Genomic DNA, 27,979 nt, shown 5'->3' on the forward strand with positions numbered 1-27,979 from the left:
TTACAGGGTTTGAATTGACATTTTTCAGTTACACATACTCAACAACTGAAGCAGAAAGCTTCTTAATCCCTTAGTTTTACTGTTGTTTCACTTCTTTTGAATAAAGAAACTGACCAGTTGAATGTTAATCTAAAGCAGAAAATATGCAATATCGTGGCTACCACTTAAAAACCAAAATTTTGTGACAAAGCATTTTTCCATGCGTATGTCAAAAATGCTTAATCAACCTAATTATCAGAAATAATATGCAAGAAAGGAAATAACATTTGAAAGCCCTTAAAGCTCAGTAACACTGGATATGTTCAACAGCAACTAAGACATAATTGGTTTTATTTTTTCAAGCTCCATCATTAAGAGACTGATTAATTACACAGTGCAGAAATTAAAATCTCACTGCAACTCACTCAAAACATAGTATGCACCGCAAAGCATCTGCATGTCATTTCAAACAAAAGTTTTAGATAAATGTAGTGTGTAGCAAAACTCAGCAACACCTCAGGCTGGTATTGGGTAGACAGAACCATGTTGATGTCAAACCCTGTAGATCTCTCACACAAGTAAGCCTGTATGGTTAAAGGCTGTATATGCAAAATACCAGATGCTTGTGCTGGCAGGCAATCACGTTTCAGGAAAAATGTAAAAAACAGTGGTCTGTAGCACCTGCCTTTTTTGCATCATCACGTTGGTTATTCCATAAAAATTTTAGTTATGTCTGCTTTATTCTCTGTTCCAGTTCATGCTTGTGTTTAATAAGCCGTTCTATTTCCGTTCCTAGAGTTTGAAGGTTTTCCTTTGGGGGGGGGAAAAAGGATAGGGTAAGTTATACAGAGAAAATGAGTCAATCAGCAAAAAATGCACTAATAAGTTAAAATTACCGTTTATGTCAGCAGTTTGATACTTTCAAGTATCCAGAAGAAGCACAAATGATTAGACAGAGTTGGAAAAAACCAAGCTCATTTTAATAAAGGATGCAAAGCTCTCAGCAAGTCTTTTTTTGCAGTTACTAATATTCTACAGGCTGTCTAGAAAGTATAGCGTTCAAGGGGGATGATAATTACAGGAAGAGATCTCCAACTGCTGCAGAACACTGCAGTCCAGCTGGCAGCCTGCACAACATTTTCCAGCCTGCCGTCCTTCCCTTGCAGCAGACCTGCTGGCCCAATAGCTCAACAGGGTACCCAGCTACTGGCACAGGGCCAGGCATGTAGAGCCCATGCCCCTGGCTCCGCTTGACTAGGGGAAGAGCATGGAGAGGCCCTTCCCCGCTGAATGCACAGACAGCCCAGAATTTATTTCCAGAAGCATTCCATACAATGAGGGTCCCAAAACTGAGGTTCAGTTTGGATCATGTTACAGAATTCTTTGATAACCCAATGCTATCAGCGTCACTAATTCACAATGAGCTGACTTCTGAAAAGCATCCTCCTTTTAACAGCATGCATCTCTTCAAAGGCAGTATCTCAGAACCACAAGAACACGCTGAAGAACTGGCATAGCTACTCACTTTCAATGTAATATTTTTCAGTAATGTATCTTCCAACACAGCCTGCAGCTTCCTGTTTATCTCTAAGGAGAGTTCCAACGTGAGACCACTATCTGCAGGATGAGACGTATATAGAGATGCCATAATCCCGCCCCGTCTACTCAAGTGTACTTTGTTGAAGTCAGAGGCCTCTGATGATAGTGTTCCAGCTTCTTCCCGCAAAATGTAACTCTGAATAATTCTGGGGGGGAGGAATTAAAAAATCATTATACAACGCAGTGAAAAGTCAGACATTGAAGTAACTGCAGATTCCCGACATAAGAGTAATTTTATTTTCAAGCAGTACTGTATTACTGAAAAGGCAGTAAAAATCAACTCCTGCAATTCCTAGGTCAGAGGAAACCCTGGGATACCAACAAGTGCTATAGGAGGTGCTGGTAAGCTGAGTCACTACAGTGTGCAAGGCTTACATATTTAGAAGTATTTTGAAAAAGTAATATTGCTACTGGAGAAAAAAAGGTAGTTAAAAAATGCCCCTCTACTTTTCTTTGCTGAAAGACTCCAGACAGGGACTCTTAAGCTTTCTACAGATGAGACAAAAATTACAAAGACTCTGCTCAAGAGTCTTCACAAGCTGTGATCATGTTCTAAGAAATGGTACCAGATGGGCATAAATGTATAGGCTCGTTAAGCAAGGGCTATACTTAAGACAAATGTACTTTCCAGGGGAAGGTATGTGCCACAATTTCTTCCCCCTTCCAGGGGAAGGTATGTGCCACAATTTCTTCTTTTCAGTTATGAAACTGAAGTTTCAGACATCTCCCTGTAAGATAAGATTTCCATCTAAGTGGAATCTTGTCTCACAATATTAAATACCAACCACCTTTGGCTCAGTTACATTGTTTGTTTGATATGCATGCCAGACTACCATCTGGAATTATGCAGATTCTCCTTCCAAAACAAACACTTACAATCAGCACCCTTTTAAGCACATGAAGAGAAGGGACTCTTCTGTTAGCCAGTGGCAGCAGTCCACCTCAAATCAGCCACCTGGTGACCATTTTGCTACCAAAAAACACTTGCACCATACTATTCCCCCTGAAAAATTTTAGTAGTAAACGAATCAGCAATTACTGTAACTGCTGGGGAAAGATAAGGAAAAAAAACCTAAGACTAATCCTACCTTTGAGATCTACTGTCACTGCAGTATTTTTATTGTTTTAAATATTTTCATTTAGACAATTACTTGTCTTACGTAAAAATCCAGAATACTTGTCTAATGCACCAGCTCAACACTGAAAAACCATATGAACAGAACTCAGAACATACTTTGTTTTTTTCCTGATTTCCTCCACCAGTTGTTTAATGTGATCCTCCATAAACTCCATCTTTTCATTTTTTCGAGCATGTGCCTTCTGTAGCCTTAGTATTCTTTCAACCAAGACAGACTTGTCCACCTCTGGAAAGCTATCCACAGCTACTGAAGATCCAGTATTCTCAGGTGACCGATCCTCATTGCTGCTGCGCGCATTAAGGGACCCTGCCAATACATCTACATTTGTAAAAGCTCTTTTTGCTTTTATACCGGGTAAAATGTCTCAATTAGTGCAGTGCATGCATTCATTACATTTCAGTAGATTAGGGTATTTTTTTCAGAATGTCAGTTTCCTTTATATGTTAGTAGGTTTTTATATAAACAATCATTATACCATTTAAATAATACACGCTGAAACAGCAGTGTAGTCCCCTAGCTGGGCATAGTTCCTTTAGCATAACTGTACTTGCTTCAGTAATGCTTATTCTTGCATAAGTACCTTCATATTCATTAACATTACTCTGTACAAGACTGAGCTGATTTTAAAACGTATCTGCTTTGGAGTCCACTAAAATTACAATACTATGAAAACTGTGTACAGACTGACAAAAGCCCTATGTATAAACACTCTGCAGCACTGATCACTTAGAGCTTGAAATATTTTCTTTTCTTTCTGTTCTTCTCTCTAAGTATTTATCTCTCTTATACAGTAAGATTACAGGACACTGACAGAACTAACCAAACTTAAAACCCAAAGATATCAAGGAAGAAAACAGATGTTGTTTTCAGTGCTAAAGATAACCGCTTTACTTCTAACTGGATAGAAAGTAATGAATTTTACACAAATACACTGATGCCTCTAAACATGCTAATTGATTTATCATTTACACAGTTGCAACTGTCAATAGTGCAATTAAACAACATTGGAAGCCACCGCTCATTTTTGTTCTGCCTCTGGCAGCATTTAAGAGGGTCCTCTATAAACTGGAGTCCTCTGACCTTCCTCCAAACATAAAAGCAACAAAATAAAAGGCAGGCATTTAAAGAGAACCAAAATATATAAACTTTAATCTCGTAATACGAATAAGTACCTACAACTGCATTCAGCCAAGTGCATTTTGGTGCTTAAAGGCTATTTTGTCAGCTTTAATGGGAGGCTGCCCACACACTGCATATGCACAAACCACAGAAAGAGCAAGGCTCACGGCAGCACACCATGGCAACCTTATTAAGATCGAAGGATTGTTTTGGCAGCCCTGCTATGTGCTATATTACCTGATGAACTGGAACGGCTCCCCATGCTGCTGACTTCTTTGTCATAATTACCATTTTCCATCTGATCCAATTTCCTCCGTGCTAAAAGTATAATAAAATTATGGTTACCAACAGGAGATTAAAACCAACAGGATTAAAACCCAAAAATTATAGTGTTACACAACATACAAAAACTCTAATCCTCTCTGACCGGCACTAATTTAACATGGCTTGACAACTGAAAGATAATGCTAGCAACTAAAAATCTTAGGGGGAAAAAAACCCAAAATCAAACAGCCTCCCCTTCCTCTCCCTGCCCCAAACATGAAGCACCTGGATGCAACATCCAGCAAGATCCCTACACCCTGCAGCAGTGGCCACCCTGCAGCAGCGGCCACCCTGCAGCAGCGGCCAGTTGAAGGGGCTAATGTCACATATATTGTGACAGGGAACAGGATTAACTGGGAACAATAAGACTTAAATTTGATTTTACTTTTGATTAGGACTGCCATGTAAATAACTACTGAATGACAGAATGGCCACTCTGTTCCAGGATCTCATAACTGTATCACTACTGGGAGCTGAGTGTAGTACCTGTGCCAGAAGCACCACTCATTCAGTAGGGATCAAGAGGGAACGTGCACAGCTGTTTATATATATACAGAGACATGGAACTTGCACAATGCCAACAGGATCTCTTCTTTCAAATACATTTCAAACAGATTGGATTATATTAAAATCTATTTGCATTCAGAGCATATGCATTATTGGGTATTTAATGATTTCTATCTGTTGATAAAATTAGACATCAGTCTCTCCATATCCATCTTTAAAAACTGAAGTGCTCTGTTTAATATACCAAAAAATAACTGTCACCAGCAATTCCTGATACAGTCAGCAATTAGGAAGCTTCTAGCAACTTTTGAACATACTCCTACACAGGCCAGGATCCATATATATCCACAGTGACATTTCAGTAGCCACATACATGGTAAGACAGACCAAGCTCTTTTGAAATAAATCTTTCATTTTATATCTAAGCCTATTTCAAAAGTAGTATTTAAGACTGAAAATTGACACTAAGGCCTGTTTCCTGTAACTGCAGTTTCCCCAAGATCTAACTTGCTCACTCACTCTCATTGTCTTTAGGGACAGGGAGAGCTTGAAGGGCTACACTCAAACAGTACGCATACACAGACAGGACCCTAGTCTCTACCAGACGCTGTGAAGGGGCTTAGAGATGGGGCTGACTCATTGTATCTGAAAATAATTTCAACCTAGCTGAAGTTGTTTTGTGAGATCTTTCAGGTTCGCTGCATGCTTGCGCTTCTGGGTAACCAGTTCATTCTTCAGTTCATCCACGCAGGTCTTCAGCGCTGTTAGTTCTTTCTGCTCTGAAGCTAGCTGAGCCTGTAGCGTCTCAACCTCTAGCTTTCGCTGATCCTCCTCCTTCTGCAACTTGGTGGCCTGAAATTGTAGTTTTATTTTCAGTCGCATACAAAAAAATTCCAGCCTAACCATATTGTATGCTCAACAGCCCTAACTCTGCACTTTACTTTTCACCTGCAAATCATTAACATCTTACATTTTTTCAGCTAAACGCTACCACTACAAATGAATATGCAGCACAGTGCAATGCTGCAGTAAGACTCCTGAACTATCTCCAAAACATCTACATGACAGAGAGCCATGCAGAGCTGTACAGTACAGTCACATTACCTTCCATGACACACTAAGTTTATTAAAAACAGGACCTAAGAAACAGTTTACAGTATTTAAACTGTAATGTAATTTCAGTTTCACACACAAATTACAATATTCTGATTGTTTCAATGACAGTTGCACAAAGAACTCTGTACTTCCAGAAAGACAGAAACAGCAACACAGTAACACCCGCTCATTCCAGTGCAGTGTGCCTCAGGATTTCTTTCCCCTTAGAAACATGAGGTGTTCATATCCCACTGCTATTATTCTATCAAATTGGCAAGCTCAATGAGAAATTGCGGTCAGGTAAGTAAAGACACAAGGTGGAATTCACGTGCCACATCTTTACCAGTATCGGACATCTTACTAGTACAAAAAACAAGCTGCACACTATACTCACCAGATCATCTTTAGTCTGTTGAACGCATCCCAGCTGATTCTGCAGCTCTCGTTCACTGTAAGAAAGCTTATCCAACTGGCTCTGTAAGGAATTGTTTTCAGACTGAAGCTGTGCATTCTTACTGGTTAATTTTTCAGTGAATATCAATAGCTCAGATTCTCTTTTCCGACTACCTTCAATGTCCTTCTGGAGATCAGCAATCAGAGAATTGAAACCATCTACTTCTTCCTTTAAAGCACTGATTTCTTGTTCATCTCTGTCAAAACAATTGTATCTTATTAGGGATAAGCTGAGCTTAAAGATAGGAAACCTTACTGAAATAAAAGCATTCAGGTCAAGACCAAATAAGGCAGAAGAACAAATTAATGACCCTGGGGCATCTGTTAGTCACTGGATGGTTTCAAATGCCAAGGGAGTTTGCAGATTCCATTTCATGACATGCTGCAGTGCTGAAGTGACAGATATCTGTATCCCGCAGAAGGATATGCAGTCATTAGCTTCCTCAAGGAAGACCATCTCTCTGTATTCAACTTCATAAGCTTCGATATAGGGTATAAACAAAACCCTCAAAAACAGATCCTGTAGGTAAGAGGAAGGTCTGCAAATCCAACTAAGGTGGTCATTCTGTAAGAGGACTTGTCTTTAAGAGATGGGGAAACAGTCCAGTTTTGAGCTTCTCCAGGACAGCAGTATGGTGACTTCTGAAACATCCTTATCCAAGCAGCGCAGCTCTGAATCAAAGGACCTGTCTTACTCCACTATCCCTTCCCCGATCCTCTACAAAACAAGTTCTTGTTTCTACTGAAGCACTCCCATTAGGAGACTTTTGATCTATCACTTGCAAACTATTTGAGTAAAAAAGGCTGTATCTTCAGTTATGATCAACATTTTAGAGAAAGTGATTGAAATTAATTCCAAAATTAAATAGCCGTTAAAAGAGTTACAGACTAGAAATGTCCTCCGCTTATTTGTTCTTGCAATATTATTTCACTAGTTGTTCAATCACAGGATTTTCTACACCTTTCTAAAACCTTACATTCCAACATCAGCAGAAAAATCCTCACCTCTCTTTCTCACAGAGTGTGTGTATATTCAAATTTAAAAATAAAATTGAAGTTCTACAAAGCAAGGGCACACATCTCATTTAAATCCCTGTCAGACAGTGTAATTACCAGGAAGCTCAATTCACTTTAAACCAACAACCCCATATCAACATGTTTCACCAAGCAGAGGTGAGGCTCAGGCAATCCAAATGATTACTCATTCTGAAAATTAACTATAATTTTGCAAAACTAAGTAACTGAATTCTACTAGAACTCCATTACTATAAATTATATGCTTCCAGCTACCAAAATGAAGAGTTCATGTGGTTAATGACAACAGAAGTTAGCTAGCATTGCACTGCCAAAGGATAACATCAAATGTATTGCACCCTGCCTTTACAGTCTTCTTCAGGCTAATTCCACCTTTCAGAAGACTTAAGACTGAACAACTATAGCACTGATTTTTTTCAGCCATTTATGCTGCAAAATATCTCACCTATAGCTCCCATTTAAAAACCTATGCCAGAAGGCTATGCTTATATTTTACATTTCCAAATATGTTGTTTCATTATGACAGAAGAAATCTCTAGTTAACAGCCAGGGTTGAACCAGACAAAATTAAATGTTTAGACCATCCTAAAAGAGATCTCTAGCTCATCTTTAAAGTTCTCCAATGAAGGAGACCAGGCAACACTGGAGGTAATCAGTATCCAGCTCAGCCATAAGGTTCTTCCCAGCATTCAACCTAAAATCATCTTTCCTCCAAAACTCTTTATTTTTATCCTTCCTCCAGTGAACAATGATAGCTGAACATTCCCTTTCTAATAGCCTTTTATACATTTAAGGACGTCTCCCTTCCATCTTCTCTTCCCTAGGCTAAAGAAACCTGTCTCCTCTATTCTTTTCTCCTCAAGAAAACAGGTAAGATTTTGTGTGAATTAAGATGAAATTCCTTCCATTTGCTTCCAAGAAAATGAAAGGCAGTAAAAGCTTATTTATTCTACCCAACAACAGGAAAAACAGAGGTCAAGATTGCAGGATTTCTCTTTCATAGATGATAACGCGAATTTACTGGTCCAAGTTTTAAATTTCTGGTTGAGATTTCACAACTTTATCAAACATTCTAAGGAGTACTGGAGACGTTAAAGTCAGAGAAGTAAAAGACAATATGAAACTTGATGTAGGGATAGTAAGTGTTGCACGGGAAGGATACTTAAAAAAAATTTGATCCAAATTGAATAGGAATGAGAGACAGATATTTAAGCATGTCTCAATTACTGAGAGGAAAAGATACCTGGAAAAAACACATTTGTAGTTTCACACTGTGATCACAGTCATTTTAATTCATTTGGCAAGATCCCAAGTGAAAAATAAGTGTTATTGATCAAATTGTAAGCTTCGGTTGTCTCTAACAGATTGCAGTTTCCCTAGAAAGGCTGAAGACACAGTGCCAATACAGCTGACCAACAAATGGAAAATGCTTCGTTCTCTAAACCCTGAGGAAGGCATGTAATCAGTAAAATATTTTTCAATGATAAATAAGAACTATTTAAAAGCACAGGAGGGACACATGTGTGGTTCTGCTCATCTGACATTTGTCTATCTCCATTTATGCCACACCATTAGAATCAGTGAAGTGGATAGCATTTGTTGTATACTCTAGTCCATATGTACCATATAGAAACACGACCATGTTCAGACACTCCTGAAGTGTGCATGAACCCAACTCCTCTGAGATTCTTTCTCTCACATTCTTAAATGAGCAAACTTTGACACAGCAGAATGAATTCCAGTCCATTAGAAATACAAGTGCTCCCTACTATCTGAACATAGCATCTGTTAAATATATAAAATTGTTTTTGTTAAATACTTTCATTCATCCACCACAATTTTGAAGCAATCTATCTTTCCAGTTCAGTTGCTTTTCCCCAATCTTGCAATAAAACGAGCACTTGGCAGACACCTAGAAGACGTAACTTCCTACAGAGTATGCCAGAAAGCAAGCACTTCTTATTCTAATAATGAAAGATGTAAGAATTAGACTTATCAGTCTCAATCCCCTCATCTTATAAGAGGCCACCAAGGTTGTCTCCAAAATTAGGACAGGGATTCTCCAAATTACAATATATTTTAAAGCATCAATAATGTCAATAAAACAAACAACTTCCCACATCCCAGATAATCTTTTAAATCATTCCTCAAAGTGCATAGCTGTACCTCTGATGTTGGTCCTGCAGACGATCTACAGTTTTGACTCTGTCCAGCAAATTCTGAATTTCAGTTTTCTGTCTATTAATGATTTCTTTATACTTGGATAACTCATCTTCTGTTCTTAAACGCTCATCCTCTAGGCACTTTACCTAAATAGGAAAAAAAAAATCAGAAACTATTTATTCTCCCAAACTTCAGAGCCGAATTATTCTGATCAAACATCTAGATTGTTGTACAAAGCTCCTGTGTTAGTTTTTGGTGATTCCAAGTATCTTAGAACAATATCCCAAATCTTTCAGATCAAATACAGTCAGAAAAATAAACAGAAAAAAAAAAAAACGCAAAAAAAAAATCAAATTAAATGTGATTAACATTCATTTTCTCCAAAGATTCAAACTTATCAGTCTAACGGACAAGGATCCAAAGTCATCATCTTTCCCCAGTTACAAAGCCTTATTATGTCTTCCTCCCTTTTTCTAAGGTCCTATTGAGCTAAAACCGTGCTCTGGACAGAGGGACTGGCATGCTAATCTATAGACTGTTCAGAAGTTATGGATAGCATATACTCCTTACCAGAGGTCACATGTATGACCTCTACAAAACTGGCTTCACAAGTAGGAACAGTTTACAAGCATTTTTCATTTTCCAAAGTTACTAAATTTAGAAGATGTTTACTAAAGCGTTTCTCACAACTTTTCAGTCAGATGAGGTGCATAGCATGAAACAAAACGTTGTACTATGGATCAACTGATACTCCCTAGGAAAGGCTACCCACACTCACAGTTACATATCCCTTCTACTATCATGCCAGACAGTCTCTAATCACACAGTTTATTCTGAAAGAAGTAAAAATAAAATTAACAGACTGAATATAGTCTTGTTCCAAAACCCAACACTATGCCTTTAGCCCCACTGCAATCCAACACAGCACATTACCTTTGTTCTCAGTGTTCGAAGCTCATCCATGCCTTCTTTAAATGTTCTCTTCAAGTCTTCCAGTTCTTTTATTTTTGCATGATGCACCTTTTTAAAGAGTGAGAAGCTCCTTGAGAAATCTAAATGGACAGCGGCATCTCCTGGGATGTCAAAAAAATCTAGGCCAATGCAGGCCACCACAACAGCTGAGAGGGCTTAAGGCAAGAACAGGTAGCCTAAAGGTTTGTTTTACTTATTCAAAAAGCAAAGCCAAGTGTAAAAGCTTCTTTATTCTCAGAAGATCTGAGAACAAAAGTGAGATTACACACCCTAGTTTTAGGTGTACAAATCTAAGCCACAACAGCCCCTGGGGAAATTTCTAGGCAAACTGAAGATGGTATATGCACATACGAGCTGTGAGCAGGTAAAATTATTAGAGAATTTACCTTCTGGGCTAGCAAATCTCTACACAGAACAGAGGCTGTTCCCTGCCTCTCCTTGCCAAATAGCTTGGCAAAATACTGGTCAGAGAAAGGCCTGCCTATCATCTGAATCTGTGCTCTAAATTATAGCAATATTCATGTTTAGAAATGAAAGAGCAGTTATTTCATCCTCATTGTATCATCCTTTTCCCATAACTTTGATTTCAAAAAGTGCATCCAAGGTAATAGCTAAAAACATCCTCCAAAAAGCAGGGCTGGACACAGAAACCCAGGCCGTAGTATTAGGCCAAAAAGAAAAGTGTTTGGCAAAAAGTTGCAAGCAGCTTAAAATAAGATTCTCAAAATTAAAAACTCATGGCATTCTTAACTACTAAGTTGACAACTGTGTTGTCTCCACACACCACATATTTACCTCCAGGTGATCAGACTTCTCCTGAATTTGTTTCTCTAGTTCTCCTTTAGTTACTCGGAGTTTTGCATCCAATTCATTTGATTTAATTTCTTCTGACTCCTAAAAGGATTGAAGATATGTAAGTACAGTTTTAGAGTTTTATGTTCCCCTTTCTGGTTTTATAAGCATATAGGCAGCTTTTCACATCACTGAGTCTCTTTTCTGGAGGTACATATCTAATAATTCTGAACATGCCAAGAAAGACCCCTACACTGTATGCCAATGAAGACAAACATTTTCCCTTCTATTTAACAACTTTCCAAGTAAAGAAATCAGTGACTAGTCATCCCAGCTTTGTAGCTCACACAAGATAATTCTTCCTTGCTACGGCTTAAGATAGAAAGGGAGGAAAAAGAAGACTCAGATGCTAAACGCTAATTTCACCTCCTGAGAAAATGTGCCTACTTGATAGGTTTTTATCATTTCTTGACAGTTTTTCCTTATCTGGTCTGCTTCTTCTTTTGCTTCAGTTAATTTTGTCGTTGCATCTTTGAGGCGTTCTTTGGTTTCCTACAAAAACAGTAATAAATAATGGGTTAAACATATTTATGTAACTTAATCTGGGAAAAGCATTTCTCATAATAAAAGTTTCCTATTTCAGTCTGGAAAGAATTAACAACAACAAAAATATATCCAGCATTATTTTTCCTCTTGCTTCCATTCAACTATTACTTTATGCAATTTTGTTTGTTCCAACACTGAAAGCACAACAAAAGGACCTCTTGGTTATGTGCCATGCACATTTTCATATGATACATTTAACTCTATCACATAAAAACTTAACTAAGATGACAGTTAATTCATACAAAAAAAAATTAAAAGTTGATCACCAGATTAAACAGAATCCCCCCCTACATCCTCCCCTCACATCCTTTCAACATTTCCATGTCAATATCTTTAAGAGCACTACTCTGACTTTTGCTGCAGGTATTCAAATTAAACAAAAACCACTTTAGAAACAGATTTTTGTACTATATAAAAAGTAAACAGTATCGCAACAACATTCCTCTGACTGTATTTTCATGTCATGGTACCAGTACCACTTCACTAACCTTGTGTGAATCCATTTCTGTTTTCAATTTGTTCTGAGCCCATTTTACTTTGATAACATGAGAATTGATTTCTTCTTTCAATTTTTCTATTTCTCTGTTGAGTCGAGTGGCTTCACCATCCTAAGAAGATTTCATAGATTTTATTTTATAGACTTAAATAATCCAATCCTTCTACAACAAGGCTCCTGCTCAAGTGTCTGGATTTTGCAAAAGCATGCACAGACTTGAGAGTGCTCAATAAAGCTTTAGTCCATAATCCAGAAAAAAACCCATCAGTTCTGGTTTGAATAGCAAGGTAAGGCTGCATTACTGTTAATATATATTAATGTTACATATCTGTTAAAATGCAAAGCACAGTCTAGAGTTCTGATCTAAAATAACTATCTCCTGGGTAAGCTGCACAGTCCTCTTTTTGTTCTTTTTTTTGCAAAAGGACAAGGAAACACAGGTTCAAAGTGGTAAGGTCATATATTATACAAGGCTACAGACAAAAATTGCAACACCAATGGAATGGTATTACCAACTATACAGGTGCAGACTAGTGTGAGCACTGACAGCAAAATGTGTGCAAGTCAAATCACTAACCTGTAAGTCAGTGCCAAGAAAGGATGTTAACAGAAGCACATTGCTGACGTAACCTTCTATACCACTATCCACAAACCACTTCATTAAGCCAAATTTCCAAACTGTGTTTCTGAAGTAATAGGTTCATCTTACCAAAAAAGTTTAAAGCAGCACCATATGAGGGCAGTACAATTCCTGTAGTGCTCTAGTGTAATCCTCAGGAGTTATGAAGATAGATAGTATGTTAAATTTTGTTTAGGAAACCTGAAGTCGTGCTCCCACTTCCTGTTCACGTGAAAGAGGACACTGAGGTGATTTTTTTGTTTCAGAAGTGTAATTTTTAGGACTTCTACTAAGATGTATTTTTCTGATCATTTTGCGCATAGTACAATTACTCAGAAGAGGCCCAAATCAAAGTCTGAACCCCATTAATTGATCAATTTTTGGATCTTTCACATGAAATAGAATTGTGAAGCACAGCTGTGAAGCACAATACAAAAAGACCTGGATAATTTTAAAGAAGCTGGTGGGAATATTTTACTGGCTTCTAAAAAATGGCAAATTTTTGGAATTGGGCCTGAAAAATCCTATTGCTTTATTATCAATTTTTAAGTAGTACAAAAAAGAAAACACAGAGTGAAAACACAGAAAAATAGCAAAAAAGACTGCAATAACTTAATGCCATTACAGCCTTTTAAAAAAGAACACAAACAAACTAGAAATTCCCTCAAAATCCAGGCATCTGCAAGAAGCAGTCTTTCCAATTTTGTCAAAAAACCCCTAATGTTTCACAAACTAATATTCACAGAAATATTAAAAGGAACTTCAAATAGATGACAATGAGAACTCAGTAACTTCTTCCCCTTCCCTTGGAGGAAAGGGGTTTTCAACAGCTATACAGCAAAACCAAATGAAAACAGGTTTCTTTCACCAAGTACCATAGCAAACAAGTGATAAGATTGTTCTCATAGTACTTTTAATCATTCACTCAAGTCATACAGCAATACTTAGAGCACCTTAGTTTCATAGAGCTGGTGCAATCTTCCTTTTTCCTGAGAAAGTTGTTTGATTTTATTAGTATGCTTTTCAATTTCTTTGTTTGCATCTCTCACTCTTCTCTCAAGTATCTCCTTTTCCTTTCGGAGGTCAAGTGACTCCTTCTCCCCTCGGACATATTTCATTACCATTGTTTCCTTTTCATGGCGTGCTTCTTCACATTTCTTGTTTGCCTTGAAAAATATTAAAATAGAATGAATCAACCTTGTATTTCATAATTAGCTTTTATAAGACACTACTGGATATTTTCAGTATTGCAGTATAGTAGCATAACAAAGTAGGACCCAAAAGCTCTAGTTTTGCAAAGACTAACATTACATCCCACTTAAGTACTGGAATTACTCTCATACTTCTAACAGTAAATATACAGCTAAGCAGCTGCAGCTTCACAGCTAAACATCTCAAATGAGTTATCAATACATTAGTAATTTAGAATATAATTTATTGTTTCAGAAGGAAAGAAGGGTATTTGGCAAGTTTTAGTAACAAAATAATTTTCCAAATACCCAGTACCAGTCCCCTGTCTTCCCTTGTCCACATGCCAACCGCACAATCATTATCCAGTGGCTTATTTTTAGATTCTCCCCACCCCAGCACTAACAAATTCTGCTTCAAATAAAAAAAAAAAAAGAATCAGACACTGAGCTTTAGAATTCATACAATAGAGAAAATACTTGGCAAAATATGATATTAAGAAGGAAAAAAAAAAAAATCATCCCAGCTCTCAGTAATACATGAGACAAAATAAGAGCTTTTGTTGTGCTGGAGTTGAGAAAAATACTAATTTTGTGATAGCCTGTCTGAAGAAAGCCACTGCCAGCTTTTGTCTCCTTTCGAACTAAGATCAGTTTACAGGAAAGGAAAATGAGATTTCCCTAAGGGCTGAATTCTATACACATAAACATACACATTAAAGAGAGTTATCAGGCACTTTAGAATGTTAACAGCTATTCAGAAATTCACTGATGCCAGTTATCAAAAATGCATATATAACTGCATGCTAGTAGTTCCAATTTTGGAAAATTTTGCCCTACCTAGTCATCTAACAACCTAGGCTGCATGTTTCCTGCAAGAACCAAGTCTGTTCGTAAGATGTTCAATAATTAAAGGTTTTTCATATTACCTGTTCCATTCGAAAGGCCATCTCTTTATGCAACTGCTGAATAGCGTTTTTGGCTGCTGCATCTTGAGTCAAAAGTTTGTCTTTACTAGCTTTCACTTCTTTATTAAGCTCTTCCATTCTTGCTTCCAGCTAAAAGACAACAATATGATATAATTATAGGGAAAATAAGACTTTGATCACGTTTTGTACAGGCAGGAACATTTCACACAAAATTAGATGCTTCAACAGATATTTACCTGTATTTTACACTTGTCAAGCTGCAACTATCCATATCAACATCTAACTTTGCATTACAGTACAAACATGAAAGATGCCAATTCTCATCTTCAGTGAGACTGAAGATGCATCAAATCAAGTAAAACATGAGGCACAGTAATTTACTACACAAGAAATCACATTGACAGCAAATGCTGAGATGCCAGAGCAGAGCTGGCTGCTCTCTGAAGATGCTTCACCTTCTACCCTTTTGTTGCTATCCCTGTGCCACATCCTCCACCGTGCCAGCAAAGCACTCATGCATCCATACTGAACTGGACTGGGAATTAATTCATTGAAAAATAACTCAGCAAATAAAGAGGTGCTTAGTCATTGTGCTGGCACTTTTTTTAGCCGCCTAATGAACCAAGTCAGAGACCTGATCCAGCTGAAGAATAATTACCAATGTTCAACTGGAACACTTCCCAGAGCATGTTCACTGCACAGTCACGCACGTTCGGTACAAGCAGCAGCACTAGCGCAAGAGCAAGTGGTGGCTACATAAGCTGTAATGCTGCCCAAAGGTTGTTCAAATTGTGCCTTAATGACTATCCTCTTATTCCAGGGGAAAGCCAAGGTTAGTTTTGTTTGGTTTTGGGTGGGTGGGGTAAAAAAGTTGGTTGGGTAAAAAAGTACAAGATCTCAGGGTCAGTATCTTACATTTCTGTGCAATTCCAAACTGCTACATAAAAGGCAAGAACAACCTAAAATGCTTCTGTTACCACACAATGAATTGATCACACCCTCTTCAGCTTTGCAAATGAATCATTGCCCACACAAAATAAAAGTTTTACACATACAAGCATGCATGTTCAGTTTGCTTGCAGTTGTGAGTGCAGCCAAGCTTTCACTGACTTGAAAGCTACCAGAAAACACTAATTTAGAAATTCTAACATTAAAACACTCACATCACAAATGAAAACACTCAACTGTTTCACTGCAGTGTATCTTACAACTCCAGGTGCTATCCAACTACAATATAAAAGTATTACACTCCAAACCAGTATTTTTGGAAATTACCAGCAAGCATGTAGTATCACAGATGTTTCTTGTCTGACCAGAAAGCAAAAGAAACTCCCTCACAAATATTTTTTTTTCAGAATGGGATAAAGCAATTACTGCATAATATAGCTCCATGAAACCATACAGTTTTATCATGGAAATACACACAAGAGAGAACAAGTAAGCCGCTGATACTGATGTATTCAGGCATATGCAATTCCAATTTTTAGCTTAAAAATAAGACTTTTCAATTCCATTTTCAACCACATCATGGATTTTCAAAGATTCTTTGAAATTAACTGAAGACAAAGTTTCTACCTACATCAATACATTCCTCTAGAATACCACAAGCTTAACGCACTGCTTTGAGAACAGATTTCTGTGTGATGCAGACGTTAACAGAGAAACCTGACAACTAGGGTAGTATCACCAGTACTTTGACAAACAGAAGTTAGTATTTTAAATGCTACCTCTTGCCAGATTTCTAAGCTGTAGTTAGTTTATAAAGCTAGACCAACCAACTGTAGGATCATTAGCAGATAACTTTGCAATAGACAAACAATGACACCTGATGTGAAACCTTTTCTTCCCACACTAAAACCAGCTTACACCAATGCACGCTCTATGTTCCTCTTCGGCCTGTCATGGTTCTAACAATTCACTGAGGAAATGCCCGTGTATAGTAACCGATAATACCAAAATAAAGTGCAAGACCACAGTTAATATGCTCTGCTCTTTACACACATTCCACATATTGTTAACATTTACAACTGTAACTACACGCCCATCCACTTCTATTAGCAGATGCAGTAGTTAACAACAGAAGATAAAGATGACAAATTAAGAAGAAATTGGGCTTGATAAAACACTTGCATAAGGTCTCCTTTATGTCTACTACATACAAGAAATAAATCATCCTATCAGGATCAAAGACTGAACTTGTCATTTTTTGTAAAAAGGTCTAACAGGCCTTCAACATACACTGTCTCCAGCAGGAAGTCAAGGTACACATAAGCTACCCACCAAGGCAACCCACAAAACAGGAACTCTCTTGACTTTAAGAGAGACTTCCAGATACGGAACACTTAAGTGATCTGAATCTAGAAAGCCAGTTTATCCAAAGACACTAAATGCTTTTAGCCAATTAATAATATTTCTTGGAATGTAAAAGCACATTTATCCTCTTAAAAAGCTTAGGATAATAAGCACAGGCATTCCTTCCTTCCTCCTCTATGCTACCAAGGACATCTTGTTGAACAGTGCCAATAGTGACATTGTATACAGGTGAGATACTAACCAGCACTTCTGTTTTCTTATCTGTACCTGTTTAATTATGTTGAGGTGCTGCTTTTCTGTTTCTGTCCGTTTTTTCAATTCATCTTTTAAGTTGTCCTTTTCTGAGCAGATATCCAAAATCAGTTCCTGATGTTTTTTATTTTCTTTAATCAATCTGTAAAGAAAAAAAATGAAATTAAGTGCAAGATACACCAGTACTGGGGTTTTTTGTTTGTTTTTAGTTTTGAGATATATGGGTTTTCCTCTTTGATCTGCAAATTTTATTGGGAATTACAGCCAGAAACACTAATGAAATCCACGAAAGCCTTACAAAAACAAAACAGAAGTATGTTGTGCATGTGAAACTTAACTCCAAACCAGCAAGAAGCATCTTCCTTGTGAGCAAATTGCTTGTTTCCAGCATTTTGGGGTTGTTATTGTTCATGATGAAGCGAGACATTTGGTACCTTTATGGAACTACAGAACTGTCAATGTTAACAATTTTAAGGTACTAGTAAGACAAGTAACTTCCAGTCAGACAGCTCCACCAGTCAAATGTCTGAAAACACAGGTACTGTACTCATTTCATGGATTGCCCTTGAAGTTCACAACCTGGTAAGAAATGGAACCCTGATTTTTTAAGTCCTAAGTAGGTATGTAACTACAACGGTGTCCATGCTCATACTCCATCTTATAAAGTTCAAATTTTTAGCAATAGTTTGTTCCTTTGCAGCTCAGCTGTTTGAAGCCGGAGTTGAAGCTGACACCTATTTAGTTTGACCTTCTAGCACTGCAAGAGAAGATAGTTATACATAAAATTCAGAAGTTACATTGTTAGAACTGCTGCATGAACAGACTCTCAAATGTATTTAAATGTTTAAAGATACAGTTAGAGAGTGGCTATTTTAGGCCACTAATTGCATGAATTTGTGGGAGGCATGCACTTACCTGAACAAGATATTTAAATAACCCTTTGCATATACACTTTCACCTTTAGCTCCCCCTTCTTGGGGGGGGGGGGGGGGGGGGGGCAGATATCTCCAGACAAACTAGGCTTCTAAATTACAAGGAATTCAAAACCATCAGTGAAAGAGTTTAGCACTTCTGAACTGCTTTTTAATCTATTAATGAATATTCCAGGATTACAAATTCTTAATTCACACAATTGCTGCTCACTGATATATCTTAGATCTGATCACAGGAGACAACTGGGCTATTTCCAGAGCAACGTTACAAGAAATCATGCTGATCATAAACCAAGGGACAAAATCAACCCAACCCAGAATGCCCTTTGGACCAAACATAAAATGTCCCACAGCAGTTTTACACTCTCAAGGTGAGTCCCCAAGAGTCAAAGGGGTGCAGCTGGGATAGCAGCTGGCAAAAAAGAGACTGAAGACATGTTTATAGGAAAAGCTTTCTGTGTGTATACATTATACATATATTTATATAAACATTTGTCTCTAAGAAAGTAATTGGCCATGGCTTAAAACACTGACCTGCCTTTGAGTTTACTGTAAACAAGTAAAACCCAAATAACTTGTTCACTTAGGATCTCCTGGAATTACAACCATCTAGACACCCACCACTTCAGGTTCCCACTCCTCCTCCGTAATTACTGAATGTCTAACTATGGATCCCCAAGCTTTCTTGTCATCAATTGACTTTCCTCACATTTATGATTTCTGTCAGAGGTTAACTGGTGAGGTGCAAGAGAATACTTTCCCTACTTGGGCATCTCTCCCTCTGCCTGGTTTCCCTCCCTTTGATGTCCTCCCATACCATGGTATCGGAGTGCCTTATATGAAGAGTAGTACACTCATTTCCAGCTCTGCAAGCGGGAATAAATTTGAAGTTAGAGGCTACATTTTGTTAGCAAAAAACATTTCTAAAGTGGTAACAGAATATGAAACACCAAGTGGGGAACCAAGAAATCAAGCAATGAACTGGCTTTTCATGAATGTAATATTCTTCATGTAGCGTACTGCTGGGCAGAACTATTAAGCCCAGTTTATTACAGCAAAGTTTATAAGCCATGCACTTCAAAAGCCCTCCTATAAAATGTGGTAAGACAGTAGTTTATCTATACGTGACATTTCCAATACAAAGAATAGCTCTCAACTGATTAGCAACTTTGCTGGATTATGACAGGAGACTGAATACTACTTGAAAAAGAAATAAGCAATTTCAAACTCATAAATGAAACGCATATAGTGGGAGTTAGTAATTACAAAGGTTCGTTTCTCCAAAGACATATATGGACTGAATGAATCCTGGACTATTTTTATATCAACATTACTTTAACAGTATTTAAGTAATTCTAGACATTGGCAGGCTATTCAACTGAACAGTTGGCTATGCAGTTCCTGCCAAATTCTGCAAGAATTCAGAGATCTAAGCACACATTTTTATTTGTAAGTACATACCACAAGTAATTCCTCATTTAAAGAACATAATTAAAAAAGCTCATTAACTGTCCTTACAACAACTCAAGGCACTACTTGTTTCATACCAAAACGCTGTATGCAGTTGCACACAACATGCAAGGAAAATTGTTCAGTACACACCTCCATTTGTGAAGAGTATACTCAAATACTCACTTTTTTATAGTTTGTTCTTGCTCCAGGTACTTATCTTGCACACATTTTTCAAACACGGCCAAGGAATATTCACCTTTCCGCACACCATTTGGGAATTTTTGTTCCTTTGAAAAATCCGTAGATAAGAGTTCAGACTCTATTTCCTTTAGCAAATCCTCCTGTGAGGAAGTCTGATGTATTGTGGAAATAAGTTTCTTTGTGCAGTCTGTGTCGTAAGGGCTTTCTGAATAGATTTTATCGCTAGGTTTTTTCACAAAGTCAGACTCCTCCCTTAGCTCCTGTAATATTTCCATTAATGATCGTTCTGTCTGATTAGTTTTTGGATCTTGTAGTTCAAATTCTTCACTAGATATATGTTCTGTTTTTGTGGAGCCTTCTACCTTTCTTTCAGAGCAAGTGTTGGCACAGCAGTCTGCCCCTCCACACTGCTGCTCCTGTCTTTCTGCCAGAGCCTCATTGTTGCTTATGCCAATAACCGTTGAATTCTGGTCTGAGGGCAACAACCTCAATTCCCTCTCCAAGACACCAGTGTCATCTCCAGTATAACTGATGCTTGAGCAGTCCTTCATTCCAGATGTTTTATCAGACTCTTCGTTATCTGGGGACCTGGAAGAGGTGTCATCTGACAGACTGACTGGCTCCAGCATGCTCTGCGTTTCTGGTAAATATCCCTCCATCATTTTCCTTTGGAAATCTACAAGTAGAATTCACATTATACAACATATTATATTCAAAATCAAAATTAAAAGAGATTGAGAGAGGGGAAAGAAAGGCTACTGGAAAGTAAAATTCAAAGGACAAAAATATTTAGATACATTGGTTGATTTTCCAGCCTAACTTTTAAGTAAATGCTCCAGTACAAGTTCTTCTAAAAGAAGGTGAGAAATCAAGGATAGCAAACAGGAAGTACTGGGACATAAATGCCAGGACAATTAAAAAAAAAAAAAGCAGAGCTTTTTAGATTTAATAATTCTATGACTTAAATCCACAAAAAGTCCAAGTCATCACCTGTGAAAAACAGTCAGACATAAAAGAACAACAACAAAAAAATCTAGAGCCTTACAGCTTTCATTTTCCTAAACGCTATTTGAAAGTAGTAATATGCTTTGACCCACTCATTTTTACAACATAGGGCGACTCCCTCATCCAGCCACAACACGCAGCTTCCTTACTGTCACGTCCTCACCACCCATTACAGCAAAATGTGTCTGTACCCAAAAACCTAAAGGAAGGAATGGGCGGGGGGGAGGGCAGGGGGGAGAGAGTCTCTTAGCCCATCTGTTTTCAAGCAGCCAAAATCCCTTGCTGGAAGAGCACAGATGGCCTGCGGCAGATTTGCTCTCTCAAAAAGTAGCTTGCAGAGCAAACGTTTGAGGAGTTGAGAAGCTATGTAGAAAGTGTTATTCTAGAAGGACACCATACTGAGATCCAAATAGCCAGAAGACTTACAGAAGAGCCTGGGTATAATGCTGTGTCTTCTTTTTCAGGAATCACAGATGGTCAGGTGTCTGGAAAGACTGCTGGCATTTTTAGCAAGCACAAGAAGCCCTTATGATATCATTTCCATTAGGAAAAATTCATTACAGCACTCATAATTTTTAGATGCAACCCTATCCCCTGATACTGGATAAATCAGACTATTTAATAACAAGGGAAATTTTTATTTGTGAATTCAACTCTGCTAGTCCAACAATTATCTCAAAGGAAGCAGTAACCTTGCCATCTTTCAACACCAAGCTTGTTTTCATATTTGCTTTCTCACTTGTTTAGATTTCTCTTACAGAGTCACACAGTCCAGGTCATTCAGCTACATGCTCCAGGCCCTGCACTTTGACTCAGTCTGAAAGGAAACCCTTCCTGCTGCTGGGCTCCACTCCTCCAGAGCCCTGCCTTATTAACCCACACTTAGTACTGAGGCTTACATTGTTGGAACAGAGGGATACATGAATCCCATTAGGTCTGTGACTAATTGCTACCACTATCACCTTTCACTATTAGGTATAAAAATCAGATAAGGAAAAGAAGCAGCAGCCTCAGCCCAGCTGTTTCTACCATGAAATAACCATCAAATGAAAAACCTACCACTAGTATCTGAAACCAACAGTTGGGCTACAACTGCCAGTTAATCAACAAGAGGAAAGCGTAAAGAAAACTGAGCATAAGGCTGAAAGGACGAAAGGGAACATGTCACGACTGGACGACAGTCACAAATCATCAAATTGCAATTATACATTTTTCAGTAACAAGCAAACCACTTTTCCTTTGAGTTTTTTTGCTTTGAAACCAAAATGCTACAGCCCCTAAATGAGTACAAATCAATAGGAACCAGAAAGCAAATCGTAAGGAAAGCTACAAATGAGAACAGAGATGGTGAATGTGAGAATTTATATACAATGTGAAACTTTTACAAGGACTCCTCATTTTACAAACAGATCTCCTCTGATGTTAATAAAATCTCTAATTCCCCTTTGCATCAAAGGATTTATGCTTATGTCAACACTGGAGCCAACAAATCCATCCACTTGGTTTGTGCAGCCAAAACAATTGCTCTTTTGGTACCTGTCTACTTTTTGATAACTTCTGCTAGTAACCAAAGTTCACAATGTACTACTGTTATTCTAAAATAAAACAAACAAAAGAAACAACTCCCACTGACAATCTCAATCTGCAAGCAAAGAGAATGAACATAACTGCAAGAAAAAGCATTCAGTTTGATACTAGCAGAACACATGAGTTCCTACTTAATTAAAAAGCTGTTAAAAAACCGATGTTTTGAGACTGGTGCATTTAACACAGTCAATAACCATAAGATAATCTGCAAATGATGCAGTTAAGAGGGAAGAGAAATTCACTGTCTAGTATATGTTCCTTCTTGTCACAGGTAGCTTAGAATCCACACATTCCGCTGTAGAAAGAGACCGTATTAGTATAAAGCTGAGGTACATTTTTTTTCTATAGTGGTTACTCTAGCCTAAGTTCTTGCTGACACTTTCTCCGGAATGATCAGAGGGGTTTTTTGGCTCATTTTAAGCCTTTTCTAAGGTACTTTCTGAAGTGTTATAAAACCCAAAAAATGTGCAGTTGTTTGATGTATTGCTGCCTTAAAGCTGCTCATCGCTGCCCAGCTGCTGTAGTTCACCACTCCCAGAAGAAAAGAAGTGGTAAAATCAGATATGCAAACTTCCATGTTGGTTACTATATCTAAAATCTCCAGTCCAGTCAGCAAACTGGATGGTATTTCTCTTCACATGAAAGCAAGAGGTGAGAAATACAGCCCTGTTAAGACAGTACACTGGAAAGGAGACTAAGTTTTCGTCTTATTGTGTTACTTCCTTCTGTAAATAATGCTGTGAATTAGTATTAGAGAGAAAGATTAATCTGTGTGGAAGCAGAAATACAATTATTTGCATAACTCAGTTGCAGAGCAATAAAATGCCACCAACTCCATATCCATAATATATTACACTTAATATTAATCATAAATAAAGCGTAGGTTTTGTATCAAATGCATGGGGAATTTGAACAGTGACTATACAAATGGGTTAAAGCATGAAAAGTAAATTATGATGATTCAGTGTTCCCTGCAGACCTACTCTAATTTTCAGTGGTACTCAGAATATAATTTACCACCTTAAGAATGTTCACAGCCTTTCCGATTCCAACACAGTGGATTTTAGCTCTATCTACGCAAATCTATCTGAATCTGTTCATGACCTGAGCAGATTTTTCTTTTCCCTACTGCCACTGGACAGTACTAGTTTTCATGTTCTAAGTACTAACTTTTAAACAGAAATAAAACTTAACAATTTGTCATCAGATTACAATTTATCTAACAGTCTGTTTGAAATGCATTTGGTTACATCTCCGCACGTAAAGGTAATCAGAGCAGCAAGCTACCCAAGTTTAGAAGTGATGAAACACAATAAAAGGAGATTAACCGGACTGAAAAGCATCACAACACCTAAGAAAAAGTCAGAAAAAGAACAGCTTAAGAAGAGATTAAGTTGATCACCACTGCCTGTATTGCATACAAAACAGATAGAGGGTGGCCAGGAGGACTCATATACTGATGGCCTTCCTGTATTTACAGATTGCACATATAGGAAACAAAGGAAACACACTTGAGTCCTACCTACACTAGCTCTCCCAATATTAAGTCACTTTTGCCCAAGACCGAATACAAGATAGTGCTCTAATTTAGAGAAAAGATTATGGGGATATCACCTAGTATTGCTGAGAAGGAAGACGTAACATAACATAGTCCCATCTACACAGAAAAGCTAGAGGACTGCAATACAGACAGGATAACTGTGACTCACAGTACAAGTGGTAAAGCTGGCTGTGTACTGGGACACCGAGTCCTCCAGCCCAGGCATAACTTGACACAGCTCCCCAATTCAGCTCGCACAAAGACTTGCTTTGATGCACTTGCTTGAAGGGAGGGGAGTGGAAGGGTGCATATACACAGTGGGTACTCTCAAGATTTCCTTACTTTTAACAGTTTAGTACTTAATCTCAATTATTTTTCTCTTTTTTAATCTGACTTCATATAAACGCAGACTGCATACAGTGCTAAGGTGCAAAGCTCAGCATTACTTCCAATTCTTTTAACATGAGTCAAGTACTTTAGAAGACAAGATTTACCCAAACTTTATCTTTGCTTCTCTTTGCTTATGTCACAAGTTTGATAGTTCAGCGATATTGTATGAATTCCTTCAATGCATCACTAGGTTTTTTACCAATCTCATGCAAGTGGTTAATATTATGGTCGTATTAACTCCACATACAAGTCAAGTAACAGCACAACTCCAAAATAAAGTACATCAGTTAAGGTTTAACAAGTAGGACTGGATTTGTTCCCATCACAACACAAGTCATGGGGTACACTGTGAGTGTGTTATTTTTCGTCATACTAGTCCCAAGGTTGGAAGCTCATGTCTCAGGGGAAAACAATATACTAGCAACAGCGTCCTTTTACTGTGAACTTCAAATGAGACTTGGATACTTTCGGGTTTATGAACAGACTTGTAATCTTCTGTTAGTAGAGCGTCTTCAGCACAGAACAACTCTTACTCTTCTAAGTAAAGAAAACAGGTCTCATCTACACCACTTGGCAATCAATGCAGTATCAGCAACAGCACTACTGTAACCTTTCAGGATTTTAGCATCATGCTTTCAACTCTGCTTACGACAAGGCTAGCACCAGCCAGTTAGTCACTACCACCACCCTGTTTGCATTCATGTTCTGACACTGATAACAACACTGTGCAAAGAAGAATGTTTTAAGGGAGGGGAAGAAATCAAATTTATAATTGAGTTCACAACGTGGACAAAGCATACATTCTATGACAGGTCTTCACCTATAACTGAGACATAACTCTTGGTCACACTATAAAAGTCAGAGCACTGGCAGACCTTACAAAATTGTAGTGTCATGGTATTGGCAAGATATGGGTCTTAGCATATTTGGCATTGAAGATGCCAGCATATTTGCTATCAATGGCTGTTTTCAAATGTTGTTTCCAGAACACGCAACAGGGTTGTAAAATTCCAACCAAGGCATTACTGTCTGCATGACCACTGCATACTGAAAAACACCGTTCTTGAGGATGGTAATGCTCCTGATTTTCCTACAGAGTTTCTCCAGTATCCCTGGAAACAAACAAGCAAAAAACTTCAGTCCTTTAAGGATCTGAATGAGTCAACTGTAAGCTCTACAGAAGACTGACTTCTCCTAATTAATATAAGAGATCGTATTGTATAAAATACTATTAATTTTTTTTTTAAAAATCAGTATTCTGTGTACTTCTTGAAATTAGGGTTGTGATTTTCTCCTCTCTTCTGACACTGATTTGTTTCTGATGAGCTTTGTTTTTTTCCACCCTTAATTTGAGGCAGCAGCGTCTTGGTCTATGACTTGAAGATAAGAATTATCTGTAAGGCTTTCCAGTATTGTTTCTGGCAACAGGAAAATAAGTTCGGAACAAGCCAGCCCAGAACTAAGTACAGGATGTTGCCTACTGGAGCCCACATCTTAACAAAAGTTGCAGACTACTGATTTAACATATTTCTCCTTCCTAATAACACTACTAAATCCAAAAAAGCACTTGTTTTTTTCTATAGCTCTTTAAAAAGCCAGCTTCAGGAAATTCAATATTAGCCTTGGGTAGTGATAAGCAACACACCTGCTAATTACGACCAAAGAAACCACTCTCTGTATTTGGTTCTTCAGTCCTTTTCTCAACAGCTTTAAATAGTGAGCCTCGCAACACCCACAAACATCTGTCAACAACCCCAAATCAAGTCTTATAAAACAATAGAAAATATTGTTTTATAGCCAAGTCAAGAACAGATGGTTGAAGAATTTCAGAAAAAGAAGAAAAAGACTCAAAGGCAATACAGAACAAGTTTACTTTTTTTTTTCATAAAATGGATGACATTGCAAATTGACAGTCTCTTGAAACATCTTCGAGACTTACAGTTTCTCATACTTCTAGAGCTTAACCATCTCCTCCTAAAGTCAATGGCAACATAAGCATTCATAGCAGCCAGTGATTTTTCCTTATCGATATAAAAATGCAGCTGTGGCTCATGCTGTTTCAGCAATTTCCTTATACAACAAAACATACAGGGACACTGGTCACATGTGGTTTTTTAGTGTATTCTGCTTGCAACATTTTAACTTCTGAAAAGCAGCTGTACAAGAAGATAAAGCAAACCAACAATAAAGCCAGACTACCGTATTTCTAATTTTCAATTCCACAAGAGATCCTCTCCTAGTCTGCACAGAGTCTCACTGGAAGTATACATGTATCAGACTCACCTGTGCAGACTATTTTCCAGGACAAGAGCCAAAATCTGCAAGCCTATATCATAATCGTCTCGCTGAAGTTGCAGTAAAGCTTCCTGCTTTCAAACCTAGAAGGGCAAGCAGCTTTTGCACATACCATCTGCAAAAACAAGGACACATACTCTACCGCAACACTGCAGCCGGCTCTACAACATCACCTTCATACTGGTGTAACAGTTGCTGGGTTTTGTTATCTAATTATTTAACCATATAATGAAATCAACACACAACCAACGAAACAAGACAACCTAATTAATAACGTGGAGAAGAAAGCCGTCAAGAAACAAAGAGACTACGAGCCAGCTAGAGCTACCCGCTCGGGAGGTCCTGACTCAGAAGGCGCTGCCAAGGCAGGACTTTACCCCCCGGACCTCATGTCACTTCACCCCTCTCCTCCCTGCGGAACCTGAGCCTCACCCACAGACCTGCCGCGACCGCTGCCAGCCAAGTGCCCCACCTGCACACGCAGATCCCCTCGCAACGGCCACGGCGGCGTCAGGGCAGCCGCGGGAAGCCTCCCCCCGCCGCCGCGGCCCCTGCGAGGCCGGCGCGGCCACGTCCCCCCCGGGGTTCATCGCCCGCTGACTCCGGCACGCCGCGGGAGGCGGCCAAAGCGGCTCACTGGCACCGCCGGCACTGCCGCCCCCTCCCCGAGCCCGCCGGGGAGCGCCGAGCCGTCCCGCCTCGCCCCAGCCCCCTCTGCCGCGGCTGCCCCCGCGCCGCCCCCTCAGGGAACCCGGCAGCACCTGCGGGGCCGCGCGGGGCTGAGGGGCGCCGGCAGCAAGCACCCACGCACCCGCCGCTTACCCCGCCCTCCGGCGCGGCCCCTCACCCGCTCGCTACCAGGCCGGCAGGGAAGGCGGCAGCTCCCCCATGGCGGCCGTGCGCCCCGCCGGCCGCGACCGTCCCGGCCGGCTGACACATCAACAAAGATGGCGGCGGCGGGCGGTGCTCCAGCCCGGGGGCGGGGGGCGGGCCCGGCC

General features: G+C 38.8%; 1 protein-coding gene across 6 annotated transcripts; it reads right to left on the minus strand.

The window, feature by feature from the left end:
* Window positions 1–313: 313 nt before the first annotated feature.
* On the minus strand, window positions 314–27,928 carry CCDC186 (coiled-coil domain containing 186). Of its 6 annotated transcripts, none has more exons than XM_072870298.1 (17): window positions 27,804–27,927; window positions 26,970–27,096; window positions 20,147–20,840; window positions 17,595–17,721; window positions 15,015–15,143; window positions 13,852–14,064; window positions 12,272–12,391; window positions 11,625–11,729; window positions 11,181–11,279; window positions 10,347–10,433; window positions 9,417–9,559; window positions 6,157–6,412; window positions 5,330–5,519; window positions 4,074–4,154; window positions 2,813–3,023; window positions 1,505–1,724; window positions 314–790 (listed from the first exon to the last, which is right to left on the minus strand). In XM_072870298.1, exons 3-17 carry the CDS (start codon window positions 20,824–20,826, stop codon window positions 707–709), a joined length of 2,745 nt encoding a protein of 914 aa, XP_072726399.1. In that variant the 5' UTR covers window positions 20,827–20,840; window positions 26,970–27,096; window positions 27,804–27,927; the 3' UTR covers window positions 314–706. The 6 variants fall into 6 exon arrangements, with proteins under 6 accessions (XP_072726399.1, XP_072726400.1, XP_072726401.1 ...); XM_072870299.1 differs by having other exon boundaries at window positions 26,970–27,064; window positions 27,804–27,924; XM_072870300.1 differs by having other exon boundaries at window positions 26,970–27,064; window positions 27,829–27,871.
* Between the last annotated feature and the right edge of the window lie 51 nt (window positions 27,929–27,979).

This window comes from Ciconia boyciana, chromosome 8, assembly GCF_034638445.1.
Source record: "Ciconia boyciana chromosome 8, ASM3463844v1, whole genome shotgun sequence".
NCBI classification, from domain to species: domain Eukaryota; kingdom Metazoa; phylum Chordata; class Aves; order Ciconiiformes; family Ciconiidae; genus Ciconia; species Ciconia boyciana.

What these genes read in the sequence shown, in the direction of transcription:
- CCDC186 (XM_072870297.1), bottom strand. Translation starts at nt 20,826, where the DNA reads ATGATGGAGGGATATTTACCAGAAACGCAGAGCATGCTGGAGCCAGTC. An exon ending in CAAGAACAAACTATAAAAAA is followed by an intron (nt 17,722 to 20,146) that starts GTGAGTATTTGA and finishes TTTTCTTTACAG; the next exon opens with ATTGATTAAAGAAAATAAAA. An exon ending in TGAAAAATATTACATTGAAA is followed by an intron (nt 791 to 1,504) that starts GTGAGTAGCTAT and finishes CCCCCCCCAAAG; the next exon opens with GAAAACCTTCAAACTCTAGG.